At 37.5% G+C, this 24,266-nt stretch overlaps 1 protein-coding gene and 1 pseudogene across 3 annotated transcripts in view; one reads left to right on the forward strand and one right to left on the reverse strand.

Annotated features, from left to right (window-relative positions):
• The window catches only part of DYRK1A (dual specificity tyrosine phosphorylation regulated kinase 1A), a 146,595-nt gene that overhangs the window by 117,211 nt on the left and 5,118 nt on the right, over positions 1–24,266 (forward strand). For all 3 annotated transcript variants that reach the window (XM_038581475.1, XM_038581476.1, XM_038581477.1), the window contains 6 exons: positions 739–886; positions 5,196–5,482; positions 7,985–8,131; positions 9,846–9,986; positions 19,724–20,030; positions 20,533–20,657. In XM_038581475.1, coding sequence (XP_038437403.1) covers positions 739–886; positions 5,196–5,482; positions 7,985–8,131; positions 9,846–9,986; positions 19,724–20,030; positions 20,533–20,657 — 1,155 coding nt within the window. The remainder of the gene's footprint in view (positions 1–738; positions 887–5,195; positions 5,483–7,984; positions 8,132–9,845; positions 9,987–19,723; positions 20,031–20,532; positions 20,658–24,266) is intronic.
• On the reverse strand, positions 16,103–16,506 carry LOC608052 (annotated as a pseudogene).

Below are 24,266 nucleotides of genomic sequence, written 5' to 3' on the forward strand. Positions count from 1 at the left end.
TTCAGTAAGGTAAGAAACCAAAGCACTTGTCAAGATTTATAACTTATTTCTGTAGGAAAAGAGTTAGTCTAGCTTTTGTTAAAAGAAAACAATATTGGATATTTAGAAATACTGTAAGGACACAAAAGAAATTTAATTGAAAAGACTGACTTTGGGGCGTCTGGGTAGCTAAATTGGTTAAGCATCTGCCTTCAGCTCAGGTCGTGATCTTGGCGTCCTGTTATTGGCCCTGAGTGCCAGTCATTCCCTGCTCAGCGGGGAGTCTGCTTCTCCCTTTCCCTCTGTGCCTCCCCCTACTCATGCTCATGCATGTGTGCTCTCTCTCTCAAATAAATAAAATCTTTAAAAAAGAAGAATAGATTGACTTAAAATGGACTATTAAAGTAGTAAGTGGATGATATTGAATGGAAAGGAATAGGTCATCCTCTACTTATGGAGGTCAGAAAAATAAGAATTGGATAAATATATAATTAAAGTTAATTGTAAGGGATGCCTGGGTGGCTCAGTAGTTGAGCGTCTGCCTTTGGCTCAGGGTATGATCCCAGGATCTGGGATCAAGTTCCGCATCGGGCTCCCTGCAGGGAGCCTGCTTCTCCGTCTGCCTGTGTCTCTGCCTCTTTCTCTGTGTCTCTCATGAATAAATAAATCAGTCTATAAATAAATGGATTAATTGTAAAATGTTGTGAAATTGTCGCCATTAATGAAGTAAGATAATTATTCGTCTTTTTTCTCTTTTAGGTTGTAAAGGCATATGATCGTGTGGAGCAAGAATGGGTTGCCATTAAAATAATAAAGAACAAGAAGGCTTTTCTGAATCAAGCCCAGATAGAAGTGCGACTTCTTGAGCTCATGAACAAACATGACACTGAAATGAAATACTACATAGGTAAACAAAGCCATGTGCCCTCACATGGACCAGAAGTTTAAGTTAATGGTTATTTTTATATGAAAATATGTTGAAATTATCTTAAAGTGATAGATTAAAAATTCAACTGTTTATTTCTTTTGGAGCATAAGTTACTTGAAGTGGCAGTAATCTAAATCTTGGGGAATGTGCATTCCAAGTGGTCTATAATTTAGAAACAAGAATAGTGTCATATTTTGCAACTTACTAGTGCCATTTGTTTCCTATAGTGATGTACTTTTATCCAGGAATCCTCTTTTGGGTAACTTCAGCCGTTTCTAATATAGCTTAGAAATTAGAGGTAAGCTAACCTATTACAGAACCCGTTTTGGAATGTCTGAGCCACGATCTCAGGCTCCTCCCCAGGCTTTGTCAGTTTGGCAGCATTAGAAGCTGTTAAGACTTACTACAACAGAAGAGAGGTAATAGCCACTATTAAATAAACTCCTATTCCTTGTGCTTTTCTCCATCATCTGTAATAGTCACAGCAGTCCGGTAAGGAAAGTGGGGGAATCCTTATATCATAGACCGTTTATACCCAAGGTCCCAAGGCCCTGCAGCATCTGAACCTAACTTGTGCCTAAATCTAGATTCTGTGTTTCATTGCCTTCCTGAAAACAAAAAGGAGATAGAATTATGAAAACAGTAAAGTCTAGGGGCATTTAGGGTGGCTCAGTGGGTTAAGCATCAGCCTTCAGCTCAGGGTGATCTCAGGGTCCTGGGATTCAGCCTAGCTCCCTGCCTGCTCAGTGGCAAGCCTGCTTCTTTCTCTCCCTCTGCCCTTCCTCATGCACTCTCTTTCTCTGTCTCTCAAATAAGTAAAATCTTAAAAAAAAAAAAAAATATATATATATATATATATATAGTGAAGTCTAGGATCAGTTGATATTTGGGCATAACATCAATAATTCTACCTTCTTTAGTACCATTCTCAGTCAAATCTATGATGCCAGTGATTGTAAGACCACATTATTCTGTGTGCCACTAAGAAACAAATTGTTGCTGAGTATAAATATAAGATGCCATCAATTTTAGTATCGAGACCCTTAGAATCAACTAACTATATAAGTTCCTGTAGGCATGTATACATAGCAACTCTGCCTGATAAACATGAGGCTAAATTTTATTTAACAAATGCCTTTTTACGAATAAGTAGGGCATTATGGTACTTGAGTCTGTCCCAAATAGTGGAAACAAACAAACAAAAAAAAAGAGTGTTTAAAAGTGTAAGGTTCAGATACCAAGATTAGATTTCATTTATGAACACCCTTCATTCCCCAGTGTTACCATAAAATGAACTTACAGTATTAATTTTTCTTGCTTAGTTTGTTCTCTGAAGTTATGATATAATCCCTAGTAATAACATTTGTATTTAAAACCTTTTCATAGTCACTGAACAGTAAGTGTTATAACAGTCATAACTTAGTGTGAGTTTGAGCCTGTTTCCATTCAAGGGACTTTAGAATTTAGAAGCACAAGAAGGACATTTGAAGGATACTTGACTTAAAAAGTAATCTCTGGACATGCCTCCCCAGTTTTTCCTCCTCATTCTTGTGTGTTGTATTTTGAGTGCTTAAGTAGTAGAGAAAACGTTGATAGCATTATTTGTAACATTTTAATTCAGCCTTATTGAAAGAAAACATGGCACATATATAGTAAGTATTCAATAAATGTTAGCCACTCAGTTGTATATAATAATACCTGTCATTTTTGTTTTTAATAAACTGACTTTAATGATGATTTGTTGCATTAATCATGATTGGTATTTTTTGGGGTGAGTTATTTTTCTAAGTTCTTATATAGGCAGGTGGTCAATGCACAATGTCTCAAGAAACTGAGATTCTGTATTGGAAAACAAACAAGAACTTTAGATTTAGATCTAGCCTTGCTGGGAGAGTTGATACTTAAATTTAAGATGTCACAGAGTCATATTATTATTTTATGATTAAATAACTTTTGTTTTGAAGTGATTGAGAAATATAATTCATTTGAATGAGTTTTGTAATCTTAAGTTGTTGAAACTTTTAAAAAAGTCTACTGCTTTACCATGAGCATAATTTCTCACCTGGATTATTGATACCTGCCTTGATCTAGTTAAAAGAAAATTCAGTTTACGCCTAGAACAGAGTCTTGCTGACCCTCCATTATCCCCAAAGTTCAGTTAAAAAGATAGGTAAATATATTTGTGCTTGAAATTTCTTTGACAGTGTCTTTAGCTCAGCACATTGTAGATAGATACTCAGTAAATGAATAATGAATTGGGAAGTCAAGTGGAACCAAGTAGATTGATCTTCCATTGGAAGAACTTTCTTTTTTTGAGTAGGCTCCATGCCCAATGTGGGGTTTGAACTCGTGACCCTGAGATCAAGAGTTGGGTGCTTTACTGACTGTGCTAGCCAGGCGCCCCCACTGTAGAACTTTCTAATCACAGAGCTGCTGCTGCTTCTTTTTTATTTTTTTTTAATATTTTATTTGTTTATCAATGAGAGACACAGAGAGAGAGAGACAGGCAGAGACATAGGCAGAGGGAGAAGCAGGCTCCCCATGTGGGACTCAATCCCAGAACTCTGGGATCATGACTTGTTCTAAAGGCAGACGCTCAACCACAAAGCCACTCAGGTGCCCCTAATCACAGAGCTTCTTAAAAGAATTTTTATAATTACATTGGAATTCTGACATCAGTTACTTTTTTGCATTCTTTTTGTGGCTACTATCTAATCAAAATAAAACTCTTGACCATGTCTCTGGGGGTCCTTTTTTTTTTTTTTTTTTTTAAGATTTTATTTATTTATTCATGAGAGACACAGAGAGAGAGAGAAACAGAGACACAGGCAGAGGGAGAAGCAGGGGGAACTCTATCCCGTGACTCCAGGATCATGTCCTGGGCTGAAGGCAGGTGCCAAACCGCTGAGCCACCCAGGGATCCCCTCTGGGGGGTCTTTATTGCATGTGGAGCTGTTTTTAATATTAAACCTGTGAACCTCAGTGATTATTAAGAGCAGATATTGTACATTCTTATGTAACCTTTAAAGATTCTTTTTATTTGTTGAGTGTTGAGTTGTACTGTAGACTCCTGTAGAGTCATTTAGTATTTGTATTGTTCTTTATCCTAACTTTGGATCATATGTATCAAGAATGATGTAAAAACAATCATGCACTGCTGTACTACTCAGGGGTAAAGGCAGTCCAGGACAACACAGTGTATTCCCCCTTTCTCAGGGACCAGACATCGAATACCACCATAGTTAGTTCCAGATAGATCTGTAGAGAAACTTTTGTTTTTATGAAACTAAAAGACCAAAATGAAGGTAACCTTGACAGATGGTGGTTTTATGTCATTCCAGTTGAGTTACAAGGGTTCAGTTTGGTATATATAAGATTTTTACAGGGAAGGGCAGCACTCTACTTTATTGAATGACCTCATCTGATGTGCAGTCAGTGTTAGTACTAAAAGCACAATCTTTGAAACAATTTAGTGAGTATTAAGCCTTTTTAGAGGGTCAACAGTGATCGCATGTAATGGCTTCTTACACTCTTTTTTCATTCATAAGTCTTATAATTTATTCTTGTGATTGAGCTTCATTTTCAAGTTTCCCCAGACCTTCTGTTTTGCACAAGATATCCCATATACCAGCTTGATGAACATAATCAGATGCCTTGATTATGAACTCTAATATCTTGTAAAGCATGCTTTTCAAATATTTGCTGTATTTGCCTAAAAGAAAAAAAGATCTATGTCTTCCTTTGACAATTGTTGCAGGAAATTACTAGTGAGATGTAAGGCTCAGCACAGCGGAATGTGGATATGTATCAGAGCCGGAAAGCCTTCCCAGAGAGAGCTGCCAAGTACGGCACTGTCACAACCTGGAGATCCCCGTGGGTGGAGCTTAGATGAAGTTTTGAGGTTGGGCTCTCAGGAAGTAAAAAATGCGTTCTTGTAGAAGTGAGCATAAAGTTACTGAAGTATTCTCAGTTCTGTTTGTCACTTTGCTACTTGTGTTTCCAGATCTGACTTCATTTTTTTTTTTAAACAAAACGTTTTGGTGGTACTTCTAACATTATATTGCTTATTGGCAGATACCACACCTGTTTAATTCAGCAGACAAACAATTTAGATATTCCTGATTATAGATTGTGCTATTATTGCAGAATGCCGATCTCCAAATTTTAACTTGATTTTCACTCTCCATTTGACATTGAAATGTTGTAGATTGTTTGAGAGTTCGTGCATACATTAGTCTCATTTTATTGGTGTGTATAATTTAAAATGAAACTTTTTTTTCTCTTTCAGTGCATTTGAAACGCCACTTTATGTTTCGAAACCATCTCTGTTTAGTTTTTGAAATGCTGTCCTACAACCTCTATGACTTGTTGAGGAACACCAATTTTCGAGGTGTCTCTTTGAACCTAACACGAAAGTTTGCACAGCAGATGTGCACTGCACTGCTTTTCCTCGCGACTCCAGAACTTAGTATCATTCACTGTGACTTAAAACCTGAGAATATCCTTCTTTGTAACCCCAAACGCAGTGCAATCAAGATCGTTGACTTTGGCAGTTCTTGTCAGTTGGGGCAGAGGGTAAGTATATTTTAGGACTTGGGAATTAAGACAATTAAATAAAATAGTGTTGTTAGATATTGAAGTGTTATTATTTATATCTAATTTGGAAATAATTTCAGGATGGTTCTATTTAAAATGTGCCGCTTGAATCACATTGTGTTAAGCCTATTGTGAGGGAAATCTCTCTTAAAATGCAAATATAAGATTCTGAATTAGAAGGTATTAGTTTTTTAAAAGTGGATTTGAAAAAAAAAGTCATGTATGCCTAAAAGGGAGAGAGAATAGGAGATGAGTGAATTAAATATTAGGTGATTTGTAGCTATATTCTGTAAGTAACGGGTTTAGTATGAATTTGGGGATTTCCCAGTACTAGAACACTGAATCTGTGCTATGAAATACTTCTTGAAAGGTAGATCAAAATAAATGTTTTCTTTAAAAACTGATGTGTTACAGTATAGGTTATTTTGCATTACACATGGTGATATAGTACAGAAATTACACAGTTGGTTAGACATACTTGTTTTGATAAATAAATGTAAGTCTCTTTTTCCCTATATAAATTTTGACACGTGTCCTAACTGGTTTTCCTCAGACTGCTAAAAACAGACCTATCTGTAGCAATAAATAGATTCAGGTTTAGCTAAGAAACCAGATTTTTCCTGCTCTTCTTTCTAGTGTTACAAAAGCTACTCTTAACAGTGTTGCACATATAAAACAGAAGTGATAGGTTACTCTTTTCTTGAAAGGAATTAAAATCATTTAATAATATTTTGTTCGTTTTTGAACCCTGTTCCTGTTTACTTGAAAGTGCTGAAACTGCATTTCTTGGGGGAAAAACATGAAAAACCACAACTAACATTCAGATACTATTATGTATTGGCTTTCTAGTTTTCTTTTTTCCAAATTAGTGAGAGTCTTGTCCTGTGCAGTTTTTTCCCCATGTTTTAAATATGGCTGGTTATTTTAATCATGAAGATTTATAGTCAGCTCACAGGGTTATCTGGCTTTTTTTTTTCTGCAACTTACTCATGGTAGCAGTGTTCTGTAAATCACTGAGATAAATTGAAGGATTAGAAAGCAAAGTTTGCAGTTTCAGATGCCCCTGAAAATCAGAAGATGTGCATAGTTGTTCATGTGGGTAAAGTATATCGTGAGTGGAAAACACATGCCCATCTTGAGAGTCCTTTGAATGGATTTGGATTTGGAAAAATTTCCCCCCCTTTTAAATAAAATCATATGTTCTGTACTAATACCAAATACTATTATGTCTCACCAGCCAAACTAAGACAATTAACCCTTTAGCTCAGTGAGGTTTAAACTATGTGGGTTTATCAGATTAGAATGAGAGGTCCTTTCTAAAATACACATGTGGTGGCCTTACCCTAGATCTACAGTCTCAGTCTCAGAAGGTGGCAGGGCTGGTGTATTTCAGGGGATTTAGGTGCACAGCGTTGGAGATAACCAGACGGAATAGGTGAGAAACAGACTTCTTGCAGAAGCTGTGCAATAAGACGATCTCAGTAGTAGGGAGTCTTTGGGGCTTTACCGATGCTGTTGGCCTATAGAAACTTGGAAATGTAGTAACTTCCTCCTGGCCCTTTTGAATTTCAGTTTCTTCACTCTGATACAGCATTAAGGTTGAGGTGACCAGCTTATGGGGGCATCAGATTACTCTTGGAGATTTGGCTGGAGTTTTAGATGGGAGCCACAAAAGTATTCATGAGAAAGCAGCACCATGCTGATTGATGGCTGCCTAGTTTGAGTGTTAAGTGAGGATGTTTAATTAGGATTTTGTTTGTTTCTTTCTCTTTTTAAATAAAACTTTCTTTGCTTTCATGATATTTCTAGATACAAATTTACAGGGGCTAAGGGAAGATGAATTGGTCTTTCAAGATATTCTCGATTACTTCATTGAAAATTATCCATTTCAAGATTTTCTTTTTCTAAGAGGCCTTAGATTGAGGTGGAAGGGGACAGTATAGGGAAGAAGTGATTGGTCAGAAACGACTCCCAGTTGTTTTTCCAATTTATCTGTGTGGTTAGTACATCTGAATTTTCATTTACGTTGTACTGAGTCTATTTGACTTAATGCTAAAAAACATTCTTTAGGTTAATTTAGATACAATTGAGGCCTTAAATTTATGGTTAACCAAATGCCAGCCGGAGCAGGAAAGAAGAATTAATAGGGAAACAAACGGTTTTCAATAATAATCTTTTTTCTGATGAGGCATAATTATTTGTTTTAAAGGTGTGTATTTTGATTACCAGTTAGGATTGGAATAAATGGAAGGACTTGAATTGTGTATGTTTTGCATTTCACAGTCAAGAGTAACTGCTCTCTTGAAGTGTTTAGTTATTTAAACATTATTTGTAGTAGCAAGTTGAAAGCTGTCAACAGAACCTAAATTCAGGGGATAGGTGGTTACTTTTTCTGGTAATATTAGATAGATGTACTTCAGCGTTGAGCATAATTAAACAAAACTTATGCTGGAATTAACATGATACTGACATGTATTTCAGATATACCAGTACATTCAGAGTCGCTTTTACCGGTCTCCAGAGGTGCTGCTGGGAATGCCTTACGACCTTGCTATCGATATGTGGTCCCTTGGGTGTATTTTGGTTGAAATGCACACTGGAGAACCTCTGTTCAGTGGAGCCAATGAGGTATATAATGGATTGCTTTCAAAACTCTTTTTTCACAGTTTGTTTTTGATTGTAATCTGTGACAGTGTAATCTGAAAATTGTTTTTTAGAAAAAGATGCCTACTTACCAATTTAAATATTCAAATGTTGGGTCAGTCTTTAATTTGCATTTATCCATTTTTAAATTTTTTCAATTATCCTAATGGGGAATTTAGGATTTTGAGATGGGGGTGAGATTTTTTAATTTGCTGGTAAGAACAGTAAGTTAGTTTAGAAAATGTTAAGCCTTTTGATTTATATTTTACAGATTTTCAGTATAACAAAAATAATGATAAAAGGCCTGAGGGACACTCTGAAAACAATGTAAACATCACTGTGTAAATTTTGAGAATATGATTTGGAATAAAGAAGTGATGACCAGTAGCCTTAAATTGGGTATTTGATCTGAATAATTGAGGGTGAATTAAGATGATAGAATTTTAGAGCTACACACTATGTGTAATTATTCTAATTCATGGGTTTTCAGTCTATGTTCTTAGAAGATGTTTGGGGATCAGAGCCAGTGCCTAGGAGGGCATGGGAGAGTCATACTCTCTGGCAGTCAGAGGAATTGGCCTTTCATTGGTTTAAAACCTTGTGAAGTTTTCATTTTTTAAAGAAAAGTTACGCATTACAGATCTTGATCAGTCCATGCATTTATAAATAAGAGAGAATGGCCAACGAAATTTAATGACTTACTTATACTGGGTTATATAGCTGTTAGTATCGTATCAGAAACCTGTCCCTTCCATCTTGCTAATTCACTCGAACTATAGGTTGTGAGCCACTCATGGGCAGTAACTGGCATAGTGTGTGTTTGATAATGTTTCGTTATAAAATACAATTATATTCTCTTAAATCACCTGAAACTTCAGTGGCTTCCATTTTATTCATTGTAAAATCCAAGTCCTTTGAGTGGCTCGAAAATCCCCCCACTCCCTCTACCTCCTGCCTCCTCTGTGCAGTGTTGCCTCCCTTACTTTCTCTGCCAGCACACAGCCTTACTCTGTGGTCCCTTGGAAACAGTAGCCACAGGCCCAGACTAACTGAGGCCTTTGCATTAGTTCTTCCCTGTGCCTTAGAGGCCCTTCCCCAGGGGGCATGTGGCTCTTCCCTCCTGGCCACAGATCTTCAGCTCCTCCGTCTTCTCCGTGATCCTCTAGTACCAGTGGATGACAGTACCCTGTCACTCTCCATCCCTTTTCCTTCCTCCATAGGTCTTAGTTGCCATGGACAAAATATATTTAACTGTGTATTTGTCTATTATTGATCTCTTCCCTCTATGATACCAACTTTTTGGCAGTGATTTTTATCTGTTTTATTTATTGCTCTGTGTATGGTTTCTAGCATGTAGTAGACACTTGTATTTGAGCGAATGAATCTGTGCTTAAAAATATACTTTATTCGGTCCACACTTTATTAAGCCTCTGGGATTTTTTTTTTTTTTTTGATGGTTATTTGATTTTATGTGTTTAATTGTCTGCCCTGTCCTGTATGGCATGAGGGGACTGCAGGGCGACAGGGAGTTTCTCTTTTGTTCATGATTGTATGCTCAGTGCCTGGAGGTGTGCCTGACACTCGGGAGGTACTCTGTTTGTTTATAATTCAGGAATGAATGAATGGATGGATGGATGAACAGAATTAGGATGTACTACAGTGGAAGTTACAGGCTTTTTAATTTTTATTTTCAATACAGGTAGATCAGATGAATAAAATAGTGGAAGTTCTGAGTATCCCACCTGCTCATATTCTTGACCAAGCACCAAAAGCAAGAAAGTTCTTTGAGAAGTTGCCAGATGGCACTTGGAACTTAAAGAAGACCAAAGATGGAAAACGGGTAAAATAGGGAAACTTTGTTTTTTGAGTCTTTGTTACTTATTTTACGAGAGCAGTCTTTCTTTCTGTAGCTCATCTTGCATCACTTGAAATCCGTGTTTCAGTTAACAGTTTGATTAATAACGTTGGTGTATGCTTCTTTAGATGGTGGGTGTAGTTTGACCTGATGTGTCTGTTTGGACCAGTGTTTGTTTCATGGTCAGAGTTAAGGCTTCATTTTGAAAACTCTGTGTCTGCTTTGTGAGACAGCCAATCAAACCACCATGCCTCATTGCGGCAGTAGAATCCGTCAGTTTGACCTTTTTTCCTCACAGTGTGGGTCTGTGATGAAGTCCCAGTTAACAGTACCGCAGCTGTGAGCAACAGAGGTCATAATTGCAGTAAATCGCCTTTTTTTTTTTTTTTTTTTCAGTTGGGGGGGAAGGGATTTTTGACTTAGGCAATTTGTGACAAGAATATGAACTGACTTAGAGAGTCATTGGATAGATTCCTGGAGATTCTTATTCTTAGGTCAGTGGCATGGATAGCAGGAATGTCAAATCTCCAAAATACTCAAAGTGAGGTTTTCAAATCACTAAGTTTGTTTTAGTAATCTTCTTTTAGCTGAGAAGTTTTTTCAGATCCTTAAGTGATGTCAGTTTAACAGAGTAAATGATAGCAATTTTGCATCTTGATTTACTTTTTGTTTTATGTATCTGAAAATAATCGTATGTTGTGATCTAGCTTATTTCTAGTATAAAATGAATGTCATATATAAATATCTGGTTGTATGTGATATGTATACCAGACACCTTGTGATTCTAGTTTTGCATTCTTAATATTTAGGAGATTTTATTTTTGCTCCAAGTTTTATTTTGCCCTTGCATTTTAGCGATGCTGCCACCAGGTGTCATTTCCAGTGAACTGAAGATGATGGTTGTTTGCTTTAATTCACCTTCATGTAGCTGTGGAGTCTCAACTTTCATTATCGAATGATTTTCTTTAGAATATTTAAAAATATATCTGTAATTAAGGGTTTCCCAGCTGATTTGTAACCTACTGCATTCTGCTTTATTTATTAAAGTTCCAGGTAATGGAGTATCTGGCAGCTGAATTGTGCCCACTCCCCTTAAGAAAGGGGTGGGTAATGCCATGCAAGCCTCCTGAGTCCTTTTGCCTTCATCCACATCGGTAGCTTCTCAGGCCTGGCCCCTTTCCCCTTCAACCAAAACACAGCCTCCTCGGAATCCTTCTTAGTTTCCCCAGCATTTAAAGTAGCTCCTACCAGTTGATTGGAATTAGGGTGGAGGATATGAAACCTCCTTTATAGTTCTTATCTCTGTGCAATACAGGCTACTACTTTCTCCATTTTGAAGTGTTTTTTTTTTTCCTTCTGCCTGTTGTTTCTTTTTTCTAAATAAAACATTCATCCCATCCCATTCATATCCCTGTCTTATAAAACCACAGTTAAGCCACTATGGGCTGTAACCTTTCATTTCTCCCAAATTGAGCTATGAGTATTTTAAAAAATTATTTGGGGAGGCATTTCAGAAATGAAAAGAGAAATCTTTTCCCTTTTTAAAATTGAAAGTGAGTATCATAACCTGCATTTAATACATATTAACTATAGGTTTTATGAGATTTCCTTAGCTGCAATTAGCAACTGACTTAAGAAACTTAATTTTTAAAATATAAAATAACTATTTTGTTTTTGAATAGAAGTAAATTTTGCAACGACAGAAACATCAAATCCATAACCAAATGTTTACATTATAAAGGATGCACTAGGGAATTTAAGCATAAGTATAAATTGAGTTGCACGTGTTCTCATTGGATTTGTGTTTATTTTCTCAGTGATTTTATTTTACTTTTAATTTCTCAACGTGTGTTTCAAGAGCCCATTTTAGCTTCTTGGTAATGAAATCTATATCTACTATATGTGTTTTTTTTTAGTGAGGGAGGTGGATGAAGAATTAAGGTTCTGTTTTGTTAAAGTATAATTTTTGTACAACATAGGCATACCTTAAGTGTTTGTTTTGTTTTAATCTTACGTACAGCAATGTAAATACTACCTAAAACAAGATACGGAATATTCCCCTCACCCTAAAAGTCCTGTTGTGACTCTTTTGTCATCCCATCCCACCTCCACTATTACCATAGGTTAGCTTTGCCTATTCATAGGCAAAATTCATATAAATGTAATCCTATAGTATTTATTATTTTGCTTTCTTCACTTAACAAACATTGTTTTTGGAAATTCATCCCTGTTAGGTGTTTCAAAAAGTTATTTTGTTTATTACTTCATAACATTCTACTGAATGAAAATAGTGCAATTTATCTATATTAGTTTATCAGTGGACATTGAGTTGTTTCCGATTTGGACCTATTATGAATAAGGGTAGTGGGTACTGTATAAATCTTTTGTGCACATGTGTTTTCATTTCTTTGGGTCATTACCTAGAGGTAGAGTTGCCAGATCATAGGATATATGTGTGTTTACCTTCATGAGAAAATACAGTTCTCTAAATTTTCATCATTCTACATCCCTACAATGTATGAGGAGGGTTCCAGTTGTAGGACATCCTCACTGTTTGATATGGTTGGTCTTTTTGAAATTAGCCATAATGGATTTGTATAGTCATTATACTTCTATTTCTCCATGATTAATAATATGTGCTTATTAACCATTCATATATTTTTGGTGATATCTTTCTAGTCTTTTACTCATTTATTATTGAGTTTAATTATTGAGATATAGGAGTTTTGTACATATAATGGATATAAGTCCTTTGTCACATGTGTCAGTATTTTTTCCTAGACTATGGTTTACCTATTTCTTTTAGTGATATCTTTTCATGAGGGGGAAAATGTAATGTCAATGAAATTAAATTTATCAACTGTATTTTATGAATACTAGTTGTTTTTGTATCCTAAGACATCTTTGCTTCCCTCAAGTTTGTGAGGGTATTCTGTGTTTTCTTTTAAAGATTTTTTGATCCTAGTTTTTATGATTAGAGTTCTGTGGTTCATCTTGAATTAAGTCCTGAATATGGAATGAGGTTAGGAGTGGATGTTCACATTTCCAGATGCTTACCTAAGGAGTTGTAGCATCATTTGTTGGGCTGTTTCCTTTACCTATTGATCTGGGAGCTTTTGTCCAAAGCAAATTTCTCTTTTATGTGTGGGTCTATATTTGCACCCTATTTTGTTGCTTTGGTTTATCAGCCCTGAACCAGTACCACAGTGCCAATTTTGTAGCTGTATGGTGAGTCTTTCACATTCAAGTAGTGTAAATCCATCAGCTCTTTTTTTGTTTCAATTGTTTTTTTTTTTTTTTCTATTCTCTAGGTCCTTTTTATTTACCTACAAATTTTAGAATCCGCTTATAAATTTGTACCCAAAATCTTGCTGGAATTTCTATTGCACTTGCATTTGAGATTCCATGCAGGAGAATGGACATTTTAACAGTATTGGTTTTCCAGTCTGTGAACCTGGTTTTCTCCATTTAGTCTTTAATTTTTTTCAGCGGTATTTTGTAGTGTTTTGTACAGAAGTCTCAGGCATATTTTGTTAATTTTTAATTTTTTGATGCTATTTAGGTATCGTGTTTAAAGTATCATTTTCTAATTTCTCATTGCAGATATGTGGAAATAGAACTGAGTTTTATTTCTCTGTATGTTAACTCTGTATCCTAAGACGTTGCTAAATTTACCTATTCTAGTTTTTTGTTTTTAGATTCTGTAGGACTTTCTATTTAATTATATCCTCCGCAAATGAACAGTTTTATTCTTTCAATCTATATGCTTTGTTTGTTGTTTTTTTATACTGGCTGGAGCCTCTGTATGTTGAGTAGTCATGGTGAGACCAGACATCTTCCCATTTTCTCAATCCTGTGGGAAAAGCATACATTTATTCAATATTTTTAAATATGGTGCTATATTTCTTGTAGCTCTCTATGAGTTGAAGTAGTAGTTTCTGTGTTTTTAGAGACTTGTGTTGCTTGTTTGTTTTTCTAAATCATGAGTGGGTTTTGAAAGTTGTCACATGCTTTCTGCACCTATAGAGATGATCATATGGTTTTTCTCTTGTTATGTAGTAAAATATATGAACTTTCAGAATATTGAGCTCAACCTATGATAAGCCATACTTGGCCTCAATTGATAAACTATCTTCTTTTGTATTAGTAGGTTCAGTTTCTTAGTCTATATTGGTAGGAATTTTGTCATTAAATGGATATTTGTCTAAAATTTTATATATAATACCTTCATTGGGTATTGATCTCAGGATTATGCTGATCTCATAAAACTTTTGGGAAGTATTCTTTCTTGATTTTTCTGAAAGAATTTGTATAAGATTGTCATTTCTTTTGTAAATGTTTAATAGAGTTCATCTATGAAGCTATAATGAGTGGGGGTGTTTGGTAGAAAGTTATTAATTGTAGCTCATGTATTTTTTTATAAATATGTGGCTATTCAGATTTTCTTTTTGAGTCAATTTTGGTAGGTATGTATTTCAAGAAACTTGTCTTTATCTAAGTTGTTGGCTTTGTTAGCATAAAATTACCCATAATATTTCATTATTATCTGTGTGATTTCTAGAGGATCTACAGTGGTAGTGTCTCTTTTGCTCCTAATGTTGGTCATTCTGTTTTCTCCTTTTTTCCCTCTATTGCTAGTGGTTTGGCAAACTTACTGATCTTTCCAAACAACCAGTTTTTTTGTTTCGTTTTTACTGTTGTTTACAGTCCTGTTTCTATTTCATTGATTCTTCTCTTTATTATTTCTTCTTCTCCTTGCTTTAGGTTAAATTTGCTTTTTCTAGTTTCTGAAGGTAGAAGCTTAGATCATTTATTTAAAACTTTTTTCTCATTGCATTTAATGTCATAAATTTCCCTCTAATCACTGTTTTAGCTGCATGTAGCAACTTTTGATCTGTTTTAACTCTCAATGATTTTATTTTATTTTTTTTAAAGATCACCACACTTTATTTTATTTTTATTTTTTTTATTTATGACAGTCACAGAGAGAGAGAGAGAGAGGCAGAGACACAGGCAGAGGGAGAAGCAGGCTCCATGCACCGGGAGCCCGATGTGGGATTCGATCCCGGGCCTCCAGGATCGCGCCCTGGGCCAAAGGCAGGCGCCAAACCGCTGCGCCACCCAGGGATCCCTCTCAATGATTTTAAAACATTTCTAATTTCCCTTGTGATTTTTTTTTTTTGTTGCTTCATTGTTATTTAGAATGTTGTTATATAATTTCAAAATATTTGAGGATTTTCAGATAATCTTATTGCTAACTGATCTCTAATACAGTAGCATCATGGTAAAAAAAAAAAACAAAACATTATTTCACTCCTTTAAATTCATTCACATTTATTTTATAATATAGCAGGTAATCTCTCAGTGAATGTTCTGTGTGCACCTGCGAGGAATTGTATTTTATTCATTTATTTGGTGTAGGGTCTACAAATGTCAGTATAGGTCAGGTTGTTTGATTTCTTCTTTTTTCTTTTCTTTTCTTTTCTTTTCTTTTTTTTTTTTTTTTTTTTTGATACCTTTTACATCCTTTGTCTCTCTGTGACAGAGAGGAATGTTAATCTTTAGTGATAATTCTGGATTTTTCTTACTCTCCCTTTAGTTGCTTTATGTGTTTTGAAGCTCTCTTTGTAGGTGTACCCATTGTTGTACCCTTGGGTAGGTGTACCTAAGTGTTGTTGTGACTTTGTGATAAACTCACTTTTTTACTATGGTGAAATGTCCCTCTTTATCTCTGGTAATATTTTTATCTTGAAGTCTGATTTGTCCAATATTACTGTATCTATACCAACTTTCTTATTCACATTCTCAAAGTCTATATTTTTCCTCCCCTTTAACTTCAAGTCTGCCTATACTTTTGCATATGAAGTATGACTCTTGTGTGCAACATAAATTGGTCATGTCTTTTAATCCAGTTAGTCTCTTTCTTTCATGATGCATTTTGAACCTATTTAATTATTCATTAAAAAGCCTAGAGTTTAGGTTTTATTTATTTATTTTTTTTAGTGTTCTTAGTTTATTAATCCTCTCAAGAAAAATCTGCACAATCACCACAGATAAAGCCACTGCAGAATCTTTACTCCTTCTGTTGTCCAATCTCCAGCTCACTTTTTGCCAGCACCAACGTTGGCTGTTGCAGTCCTCCCCTGACTTTCTTCATTCTGTTTTTGAATTCTTTGCTCTGTTTTCTTGAAGTCTTTTTCTTCTCATACAGGCCACGTCTTGCAAATCTATGTTCGGGTTCATTTTTCTTTGCATAATCCAAGGAATCATAAATCATGCCAAAGCCAGTTGTCTTGCCACCACCAAAATGGGTTCTGAATCCAAATACAAATATGACATCTGGTGTGGTCTTGTACATTTTGGCTAGTTTTTCCCGAATTTCTGTCTTAGGTACTGTTGCCTTCCCGGGGTGAAGAACATCAATGACCATCTGTTTCCGCTGAAGCAGTTGGTTGGTCATGAACTTCCTGGTCCGGATAGTTACTGTGTCGTTCATGATGGCAGCTGCAGAGTTTAAGTTTTAAACTGTTGTCTTATTTGTACTCTGTTTGTCTTACCTCCTTTCCTCCCATTCCTTCTTTCCTGTCTTCTTTTGGGTTCATGAAATACTATCTATATTTTATTTCCTCTATTGACTTTTTAGCTATTACTCTATAATTTTTATTTTTTAATTTTTTTAAAAAGATTTGTTTGTTTATTTGAATGGGAGAGGGAGCATGAGAAAGGGGAAAAACAGACTCCCCACTGAGCAGGAAGCCTGACATGGGGCTTGATCCCAGGACCCCAGGATCATAACCTGAGCCAAAGGCAGATGCTTAACTGACTCAGCCACCTTGGCGCCCCTGTGTGTAATTTTTACTGTTATATGCATCTTTAACTGATCACTTGGCATTCATCTAATATCACTTGATAAACCATGTAATTAACTGTGTGCTTTTGCCTAACTCTACACCTCTTGTGCACTTGCCATCATATATCACTTTTGCATGTGTTACAGCCCTCACAACAAACAACTGGACTGCTTTAAATAAAAAATGACTTTTAAAGACATTTTAAAACACACAAAAAGTAAAGATAATAAGATGATCTCTTCTGTTCACCTGTGAAATTCTTGATCCCTTTTTGCAGTTCCTGGCTTCCAGCTGGTTTTATTTTTCCTTCAGAACACAACTTCCTCTAACTTTCTGATTTTACAGTGAATAACTTTTGGTGGTGATTTCTTTCAGCAGTTATTTATCTGAAAATATCTTTACCTTCTTAAGGAAGATATGGAAATTTCCATGGATACAGAATTCTAGGTTGATATTTGAGCAAAAGAAAAAAGATAATATGACATTGTTTAAAGATGTTAATGACATTGTTTTTGGTATTCCGTTGTTTCTGCTGAGAAGCCAGTAGTTTTTCTAAGCATTCTGTATGTAGTTTTTCCCTCTCCAGCTGATTTTGATGTTCTCTTTATTTTCAGTTCTTCAGTAAGTCGACTCTTGTGTCCCTGGGTTTAGTTTTCTTCATATGTATTTTCCTTAGAATATGCTGAGTTCTTGGGTCAGTGGGTTGATCTCTTTCATCAGTTTTTGAATCTCTTCAGACATTATCTTTTCAAATATTCTGTTTCTGTCATCTTCTATAAATCTCTACTTAAATGTATGTTACGGTGCACAACATTATCTCCAAGGTCTCTGGTTTATTCATCCTGTTTTCTTTTTATGTTTCAGTTCGTATAGTTTCTTTACTCTGACTTTTGATTCACTTAGTTTTTTTCTTCTGCTGAGCCCAGTCTTAGGTTACAATTATTAAGTGAATTCTTTATTTCCGATATTGCGTATTTTAGTTCTAACATTTCCACTTTTCTTTATGTATGTATAGAGAAAACACGTGGGGGTGCAGGCAGAGGGGCAGAGGGAGAGAGAATCTTAAGCATGCTCCACGTTGGGTGCAGAGCCCAACATGGGCTAGGTCTCAGGACCCTGGGATCATGACCTCAGCCATAACCAAGACTCACATGCTCAACCTGCTGTTCCACCCAGGAACCCCTCTTCTCTCTCTTTTTTTTTAATATAGTTTTCATTTTGTCTCCTGAAATCCCCCTTTTATTCAAACATGTCCACCTTTTTGAACTAACTTTTTTAACCTATTTGTCCTAGTTATTAATAATGCCTGTCTGCCAGTTTCAACATCTGGGTCATTTATTTACATGAGTCTTCTAATTTTTTTACTTGATTATGGACCCATCTTTTAAACATTTCTTGGGTCTGTAATTTTTTTAAGTGTATGCCAGACTTTGTATTTAAGAATAGTTGAGACGGAAGTAAATCTTACTTCCTTCCGGAAAGAGACTCACCTCTCCTTCTGTCTGGCAGTAGTATGGGACTGAGTCAGTCTCCTTTGTAGTTAAGCTGAATCTGGACTTGGCTTTGTCTGCTCAACTTAGATTCAGCTCTTCACTGTCTTCATAGGTTTTAAGCAGTGTGTGTGGAGACCTGAGCGCTCTGGATGCCTTATTGCTCAGCTAATAGCCTGTTCCTGTCTGTGCCTCAGGCTGTCTCTCCCCGTCCGGTGCTCTGTCTCCAGTCTTGCAGGGCCGTGGGGCCTCCCCTCTGGGCTGTGTCTGTCTGCCCCCCCCCCCCCCCCCCCCGCCTTGTGTCCATGCACACCACCACAAATCGGCAGAGTTGTGTTGGATTCTTCTTACCCAGACCTCTGTCATTTGTTTCTCCTCCTACCTTACATCTCTTCTTTCCCAAGAAGGGCTTCTCATTTTCAGGGATTTAGTTAGTTCTGGTTCATTTGGTCCATGATACTCTTAATGGGTTTTTTAAATGAAATGATTTGTGGCCTACCTGCCTGGCTTGTTCTTGCTTTTAGAGTGAGAGCAGTGGTATCTTGAAAATGTTTCCATTTGTCACTAAAAGTAAAAATCCATTCTGAATAAATAAGGGATTTTAAGGGTTATACTATCATCTGTTTAAAAATGAATTTTCTGAAAGTCTCAACACATATTATATCTCCATATTCTAAAGGGAGGCATAATTTGTTTTCAGTTTATCTAAATATGAGTGTCAGGGGGCACCTCCCTGACTTAGAGGAGCACTCGACTCTTGATCTTGGGATTGTGATTTTAAGCCCCACATTGGATGTAGAGATTACTTAAGTACATAAAATTTTAAAAAATGAGTGGGCAGGGTTAAATCAGTGGATCTTAACTTGGAGCCTACTTGGAGTGATTACCACCATCTCGGAGAGCCACCATGATGAAAGAAAGTGCACCCATGGTCGCTGGTGCATCAGGCAGAAAAGCGGCTCAGAACCATTTGGCCAGAGCCAGTAGTCAGCACATCTCCTTTATAAAGAACTAGATAATAAAAGGTTTAGGCTTTGTAGGCTTCCATTGCATCTTACTTGGTTTTGTTTGTTTTTATAACCTCCAAAAGTATAAAAACCATTTATGGCTGAGGCTGTACAAAACACCCCTAAGCCAAGCCATTGTTTGCTGAGGCCTGGGCAGCATCTTTAAAGTCATTTTTGGTCTCAAAATTATTTTGAATTTCTCTAACTACAAGTGCGCTTGCAGTAGTAATATGTGAAAATACAGAGGATCTAATTAGAAAGCGGTCTCTTAAATAAGGGTCTCTATATAATAGATTTGAGCATATTTAAAGTTTATGTTGGCCTTTACATATTCCATCAAATTTAGAGAAGCCTTTTATCTTTCTTCTCTTTAGGAGTATAAACCACCAGGAACCCGTAAACTTCATAATATTCTCGGAGTAGAAACAGGAGGACCTGGTGGGCGTCGTGCTGGGGAATCGGGTCATACTGTAGCTGACTACTTGAAGTTCAAAGACCTCATTTTAAGGATGCTTGATTATGACCCCAAAACTCGAATTCAACCTTACTATGCCCTGCAGCACAGTTTTTTCAAGAAAACAGCTGACGAAGGCACCAATACAAGTAATAGTGTGTCCACCAGCCCCGCGATGGAGCAGTCACAGTCCTCGGGCACCACCTCGAGTACATCTTCAAGCTCAGGTCAGTTCTGCTAACTCTACGTTCGGCTTGGAAGTCTCGACTGTTTTCTTTACGAAGGGGGGCGGGGCGGTTATTGTAAAGTCTTTTAAAAATTCGTTGATCGGGATAGGGAGGAATTACTTTTCCTAAATCTACTCTCTGTAGTTAGTAAAAAAATTCACTGCCCCAAAGCTCCAATACTTAACTATGAATAATAAATTGTGCTGGGCAGTGGGAACCAAAACTCTTGATTAACCCAAAATTTTAATTGCTTTGTAAATAGAAATACTTTGTTCATATGCTTGAATTTTCCCCTAATTCAACCAAAACCAAACGATCATGTATCAGCTCAGTGGCTGATGTGAAAGAACTTAGAGGATGGGATAATTTTCTGATACACTTTCAGGTTAATAGAGCTTTTTGTGTGTGATGTACTTTCAGTTTTAGTGTTCCAGTCCTAGAATCTATACTTGAGCATAATTAACTTCAAACTTACAAGTTGTACTGTGTTATGATCCTGAAGGTGGATCGTCGGGGACGAGCAACAGCGGGAGAGCCAGGTCGGATCCAACGCACCAACATCGGCACAGCGGCGGGCACTTCACAGCTGCCGTCCAGGCCATGGACTGTGAGACCCACAGCCCCCAGGTGAGCTTGCTCGCCACTCCTCTGTTATCCGTCCCCTGCCGTGGCCAGGCAGCACAGTGGTGGGTGGTTGTGCCATTTCCCCCAGAGGCTCATGGAAGCTTCCTCACAGGGAATTCTCACCTGTTTGTGACTAAAGAAACATATCTGTGCAATTTTCTACTTCGTTATTTAGAAATAGCTAACATTTCTTGGGTGTGTCCCAGCCACTGTTCCAGTTGTTTTTCCCCAGCAGCATTTTGAGCCTTACACTGTTCGAGTTTTCCTTTTATATTGGGAACTGCACTTGATGGGTTAAATCACTTTTCCTGGCTTGTGATCTTGATTACTGTGCTCTGGCTGCTTCCATGATCTTTTATCACTAATGGTCCTTGATTCAGAGTCAGTATGTGGCTTGAGTTTAACCTCCATGTTGGTTTGGTTTGGTTTGGGTTTGGGATTTTTATTTTTGTTGTTGTTGTCTTTTTGTTTTTGAGGGTTTTTTGTTTGTTCCTTTGTTTTCTAAATTTGTTAAAGAAGAGGCTGTAATTGAGTAATGTTTGTTTTTTTTTTAAATGGGGTGAAACAGATGGTGGTCGTAAAAATATTTATTAAATACTCTGTTAAGTAATAAGTGAGTTGATACTAGGTATTACATTATGGTGTTTTATAATGAGAGGCCAGTCAGTGTATTACTTGATGAGTGAGGTAAAACCGAGGTTGCTGACTGTCATCCCCCATTCTTGTGGCTGGGGCTCCTGAATGCTGCAGGAGAAAACCACTCTTGGTACCATTGTTAATTAGTATTCCCCTGCGCCCTCCCAGCAGGCTTCCCATTCCTCATCACCTCTTGTCTTTCTCGTTCTCTTTAATCTTTGTTTCAGTTGCTGCTTCTACTCTTTGGAGAAACCATTGACCTCCTCTTTGCCCTTGCTCCTTGCTGCATGAGGAGAGTCTTCAGTCAGAAGCACCTCATCCAGCCTATGTGTGTGCTTGTTCACCTCTCTGAGCTTCTCTCTCCTCAGAAGCAGTCTTCCTTCCTGGCTGAGGCCAGCCCCCCCTCCCCCCCTTGACCTCCTGTTTGCTCCTCCTACTTGCTCAGCCTCTGGCTCCTACAGCTTACAGCTTCTCTTCTTCTGCTTGATTTTTCTTCCTTTCAGCATGTGGTCCTCCCCAAGTCTCTCCCATCTGGAGCCGAACCTTTCCCTGGCCTATATCTGGCCCTACATTCTGCTAGTCGGTTGGGGCAGGGTCGTGGGAGCTCTGTTCTACCCCCGAGGAACTCTTTGGTCTGCTCCAGCTGGGCTGCCTACGAGCCCAGGATGCCATTCCTGCAGCGTCAGCTGTGATCGCTGCTGAGGAGGCCAATGGGCATCCAGACGCTTGCCTTTTTTTATTCCTCCCCCACATTTACCGTGTTAGCTCCTCCTTGCCCTCTGAAGTGCTCTCCTCCTTTTTGCCTTGACAGGGTATCTCCTGACATTCCCCCACTTCTCTGGCCTTTCCTTCTTGTCTCTTCTGCATTCTCTTCTGCCCACCCTTACTGATGACTGCGGTACCATCTTTTTCTTTTCTTAAACTTCATTCATTATTCATTCCAAAGAGTGCACACACATGTGTGCTGAGCAAGGGATGGGCAGAGCGATGGGGAGAGGGACAAGCAGACTCTGCCCGGAGCATGGAGCCTGACACAGGGCTTGATCCCTCGACCCCAAGATTGTGACTAGAGTGGAAACCAACAGTCGGATACAGTCGGATACTCGACTGATGAAAACACCCAGCTGCCCTGACTGCAGTTCCATCCTGATGCAGGTCACTCCTGCAGCTTTGTTTCTCACCCAGACCTCACTCCTGAGCCCAGGACCTTTATTCCTGTTTACTCTAACCATCACTTCGAAAGTCTCTGCAGCAAGGCACTGTAGACGCGTCATGTTAACTATATTTGTACCCATCACACCTTGCCACCCTTGTGGGTTCTTCATCGAGATGGCCCTAGACTCCTCTGTTTGTTCCAGCCGTACACTGGGGGCTAGGAGCTAACTTTTGACTTGTCTTTCCCTTATCCCACAGTTGAATCAAATAGTAAACTGTATGGATTCTAAATATCCTAAATTTGCTTTTATTCTCTTCACTTTGCCCCATTGCTGCAGCTGTCTCCAGCCTCTCTTACTGTAAAGAATATTCTAACTGGTCCTTGGGCACTTCATTCCATTCAGCAGTCAATGCCAGTGTCTCCTCTACAGGCCCATGAACACACAGTGAAGCTGTCTGATGTGGCCTTTCTGTGCTTTAAACCAAGTTCGGTTTTCCTTTGTACTTAAACTTATAAGCGTCTCTGTGACCACCATGGTCTGGCCTCTGTTCAGGGTGTTCTTTCTCCTCCTGATTTGCTCTGGTCTTACTGGATTTTTTTTTCTCTTTCTTTCTTTTCTTTCTTTCTTTCTTTTTGGAAGACCCCATGTTCTTCCATGTTTCTCACATGTGCTGTGCTCAGCGGGGCGCACTTTTCTCTTTGCTGTAGTCACTACCATTTATACTTCAGATCTTCACTTAAATACCAAATTCTTTAGAATGACCTTTCTTCTGCCCTCCAGATACATGAAATACTGCAAAAACATAAGCCTGGGCCAGGAGTAACATGAGACGATTGTGTACCTCCCACCTGTGTTTAGCAGAAGTCATTATTTTTCCTTATTGCCTTATAAGCCCTTTTTAATTTAATTTTTGAATAGATGATATGTGGTTAAAAAAATAAGTAAATGTAAAAGGGGATTCAAGACTTCCCTTCCATATCCTCTGGCCACCCACTTTCTAATCTAATATTACTGGTTTTTGTATCCTTTTTGTGCTGTTTTACATATATCCGCATATAGATATATATTCTTAATCTTTATATACAAATAGTAGCATGCCATGTATGTGTTCACATCTTGAGTATTTTGTTTTTGTTTTAACACATTTTTCATGTATTTTTAATATGTATTTGGAGCTCTTTCTATATCAGTACATGGAGAACTTTTTCTCCCTTCTTCTTTCTTCTTTACAGTCATACAGTACTCTACTGTTTAGATATTCCATAAGTCATTTCCCCAGGCCCCTGTTAATGGACAGTTAGTTAATTTCAAGTCTTTTTTACTATTACAGATGTTGCTGGAATGCCACACACATACCACTCACACACAGGCAGTGTAACTGTGATAGAAAGAAACCCCTTGATGTGAAATCACGGGTCGGAGAGTGATGTGAACTGTGATTTTTATAGCCGCTGCCAAATTGCTCTCCATTTAGTTTTGCCAGCAAAGCCTTCCACTAACAAGACTTTGGAGAAACAGTTGGTGTGATCCCCTTTGATCAGTCTGAAATGAAAACTGGTATTGGGCAGAGGATATTTTTATTTTGCTTATTTCTTTTTATACATGAATTTGAGTAGCTTCATAGTTTAAGGACCATTAGTATTTTCTGAGAACTTTCTGCCTATTTTTCTACTGGATTGTTTGCAGTGATGTTTCCTGAAGTTTGGTTCTTAGACTACCCCTGTTGAGTAAATACTTAATGATTTATGTTAGCTCCTGGTAAAAACGACATAGGCTTTGCCTTCTTTAAGCTTATATGCCACAGTAAATAAACACAATG

Source organism: Canis lupus, chromosome 31 (assembly GCF_011100685.1).
Source record: "Canis lupus familiaris isolate Mischka breed German Shepherd chromosome 31, alternate assembly UU_Cfam_GSD_1.0, whole genome shotgun sequence".
Classification (NCBI taxonomy): domain Eukaryota; kingdom Metazoa; phylum Chordata; class Mammalia; order Carnivora; family Canidae; genus Canis; species Canis lupus.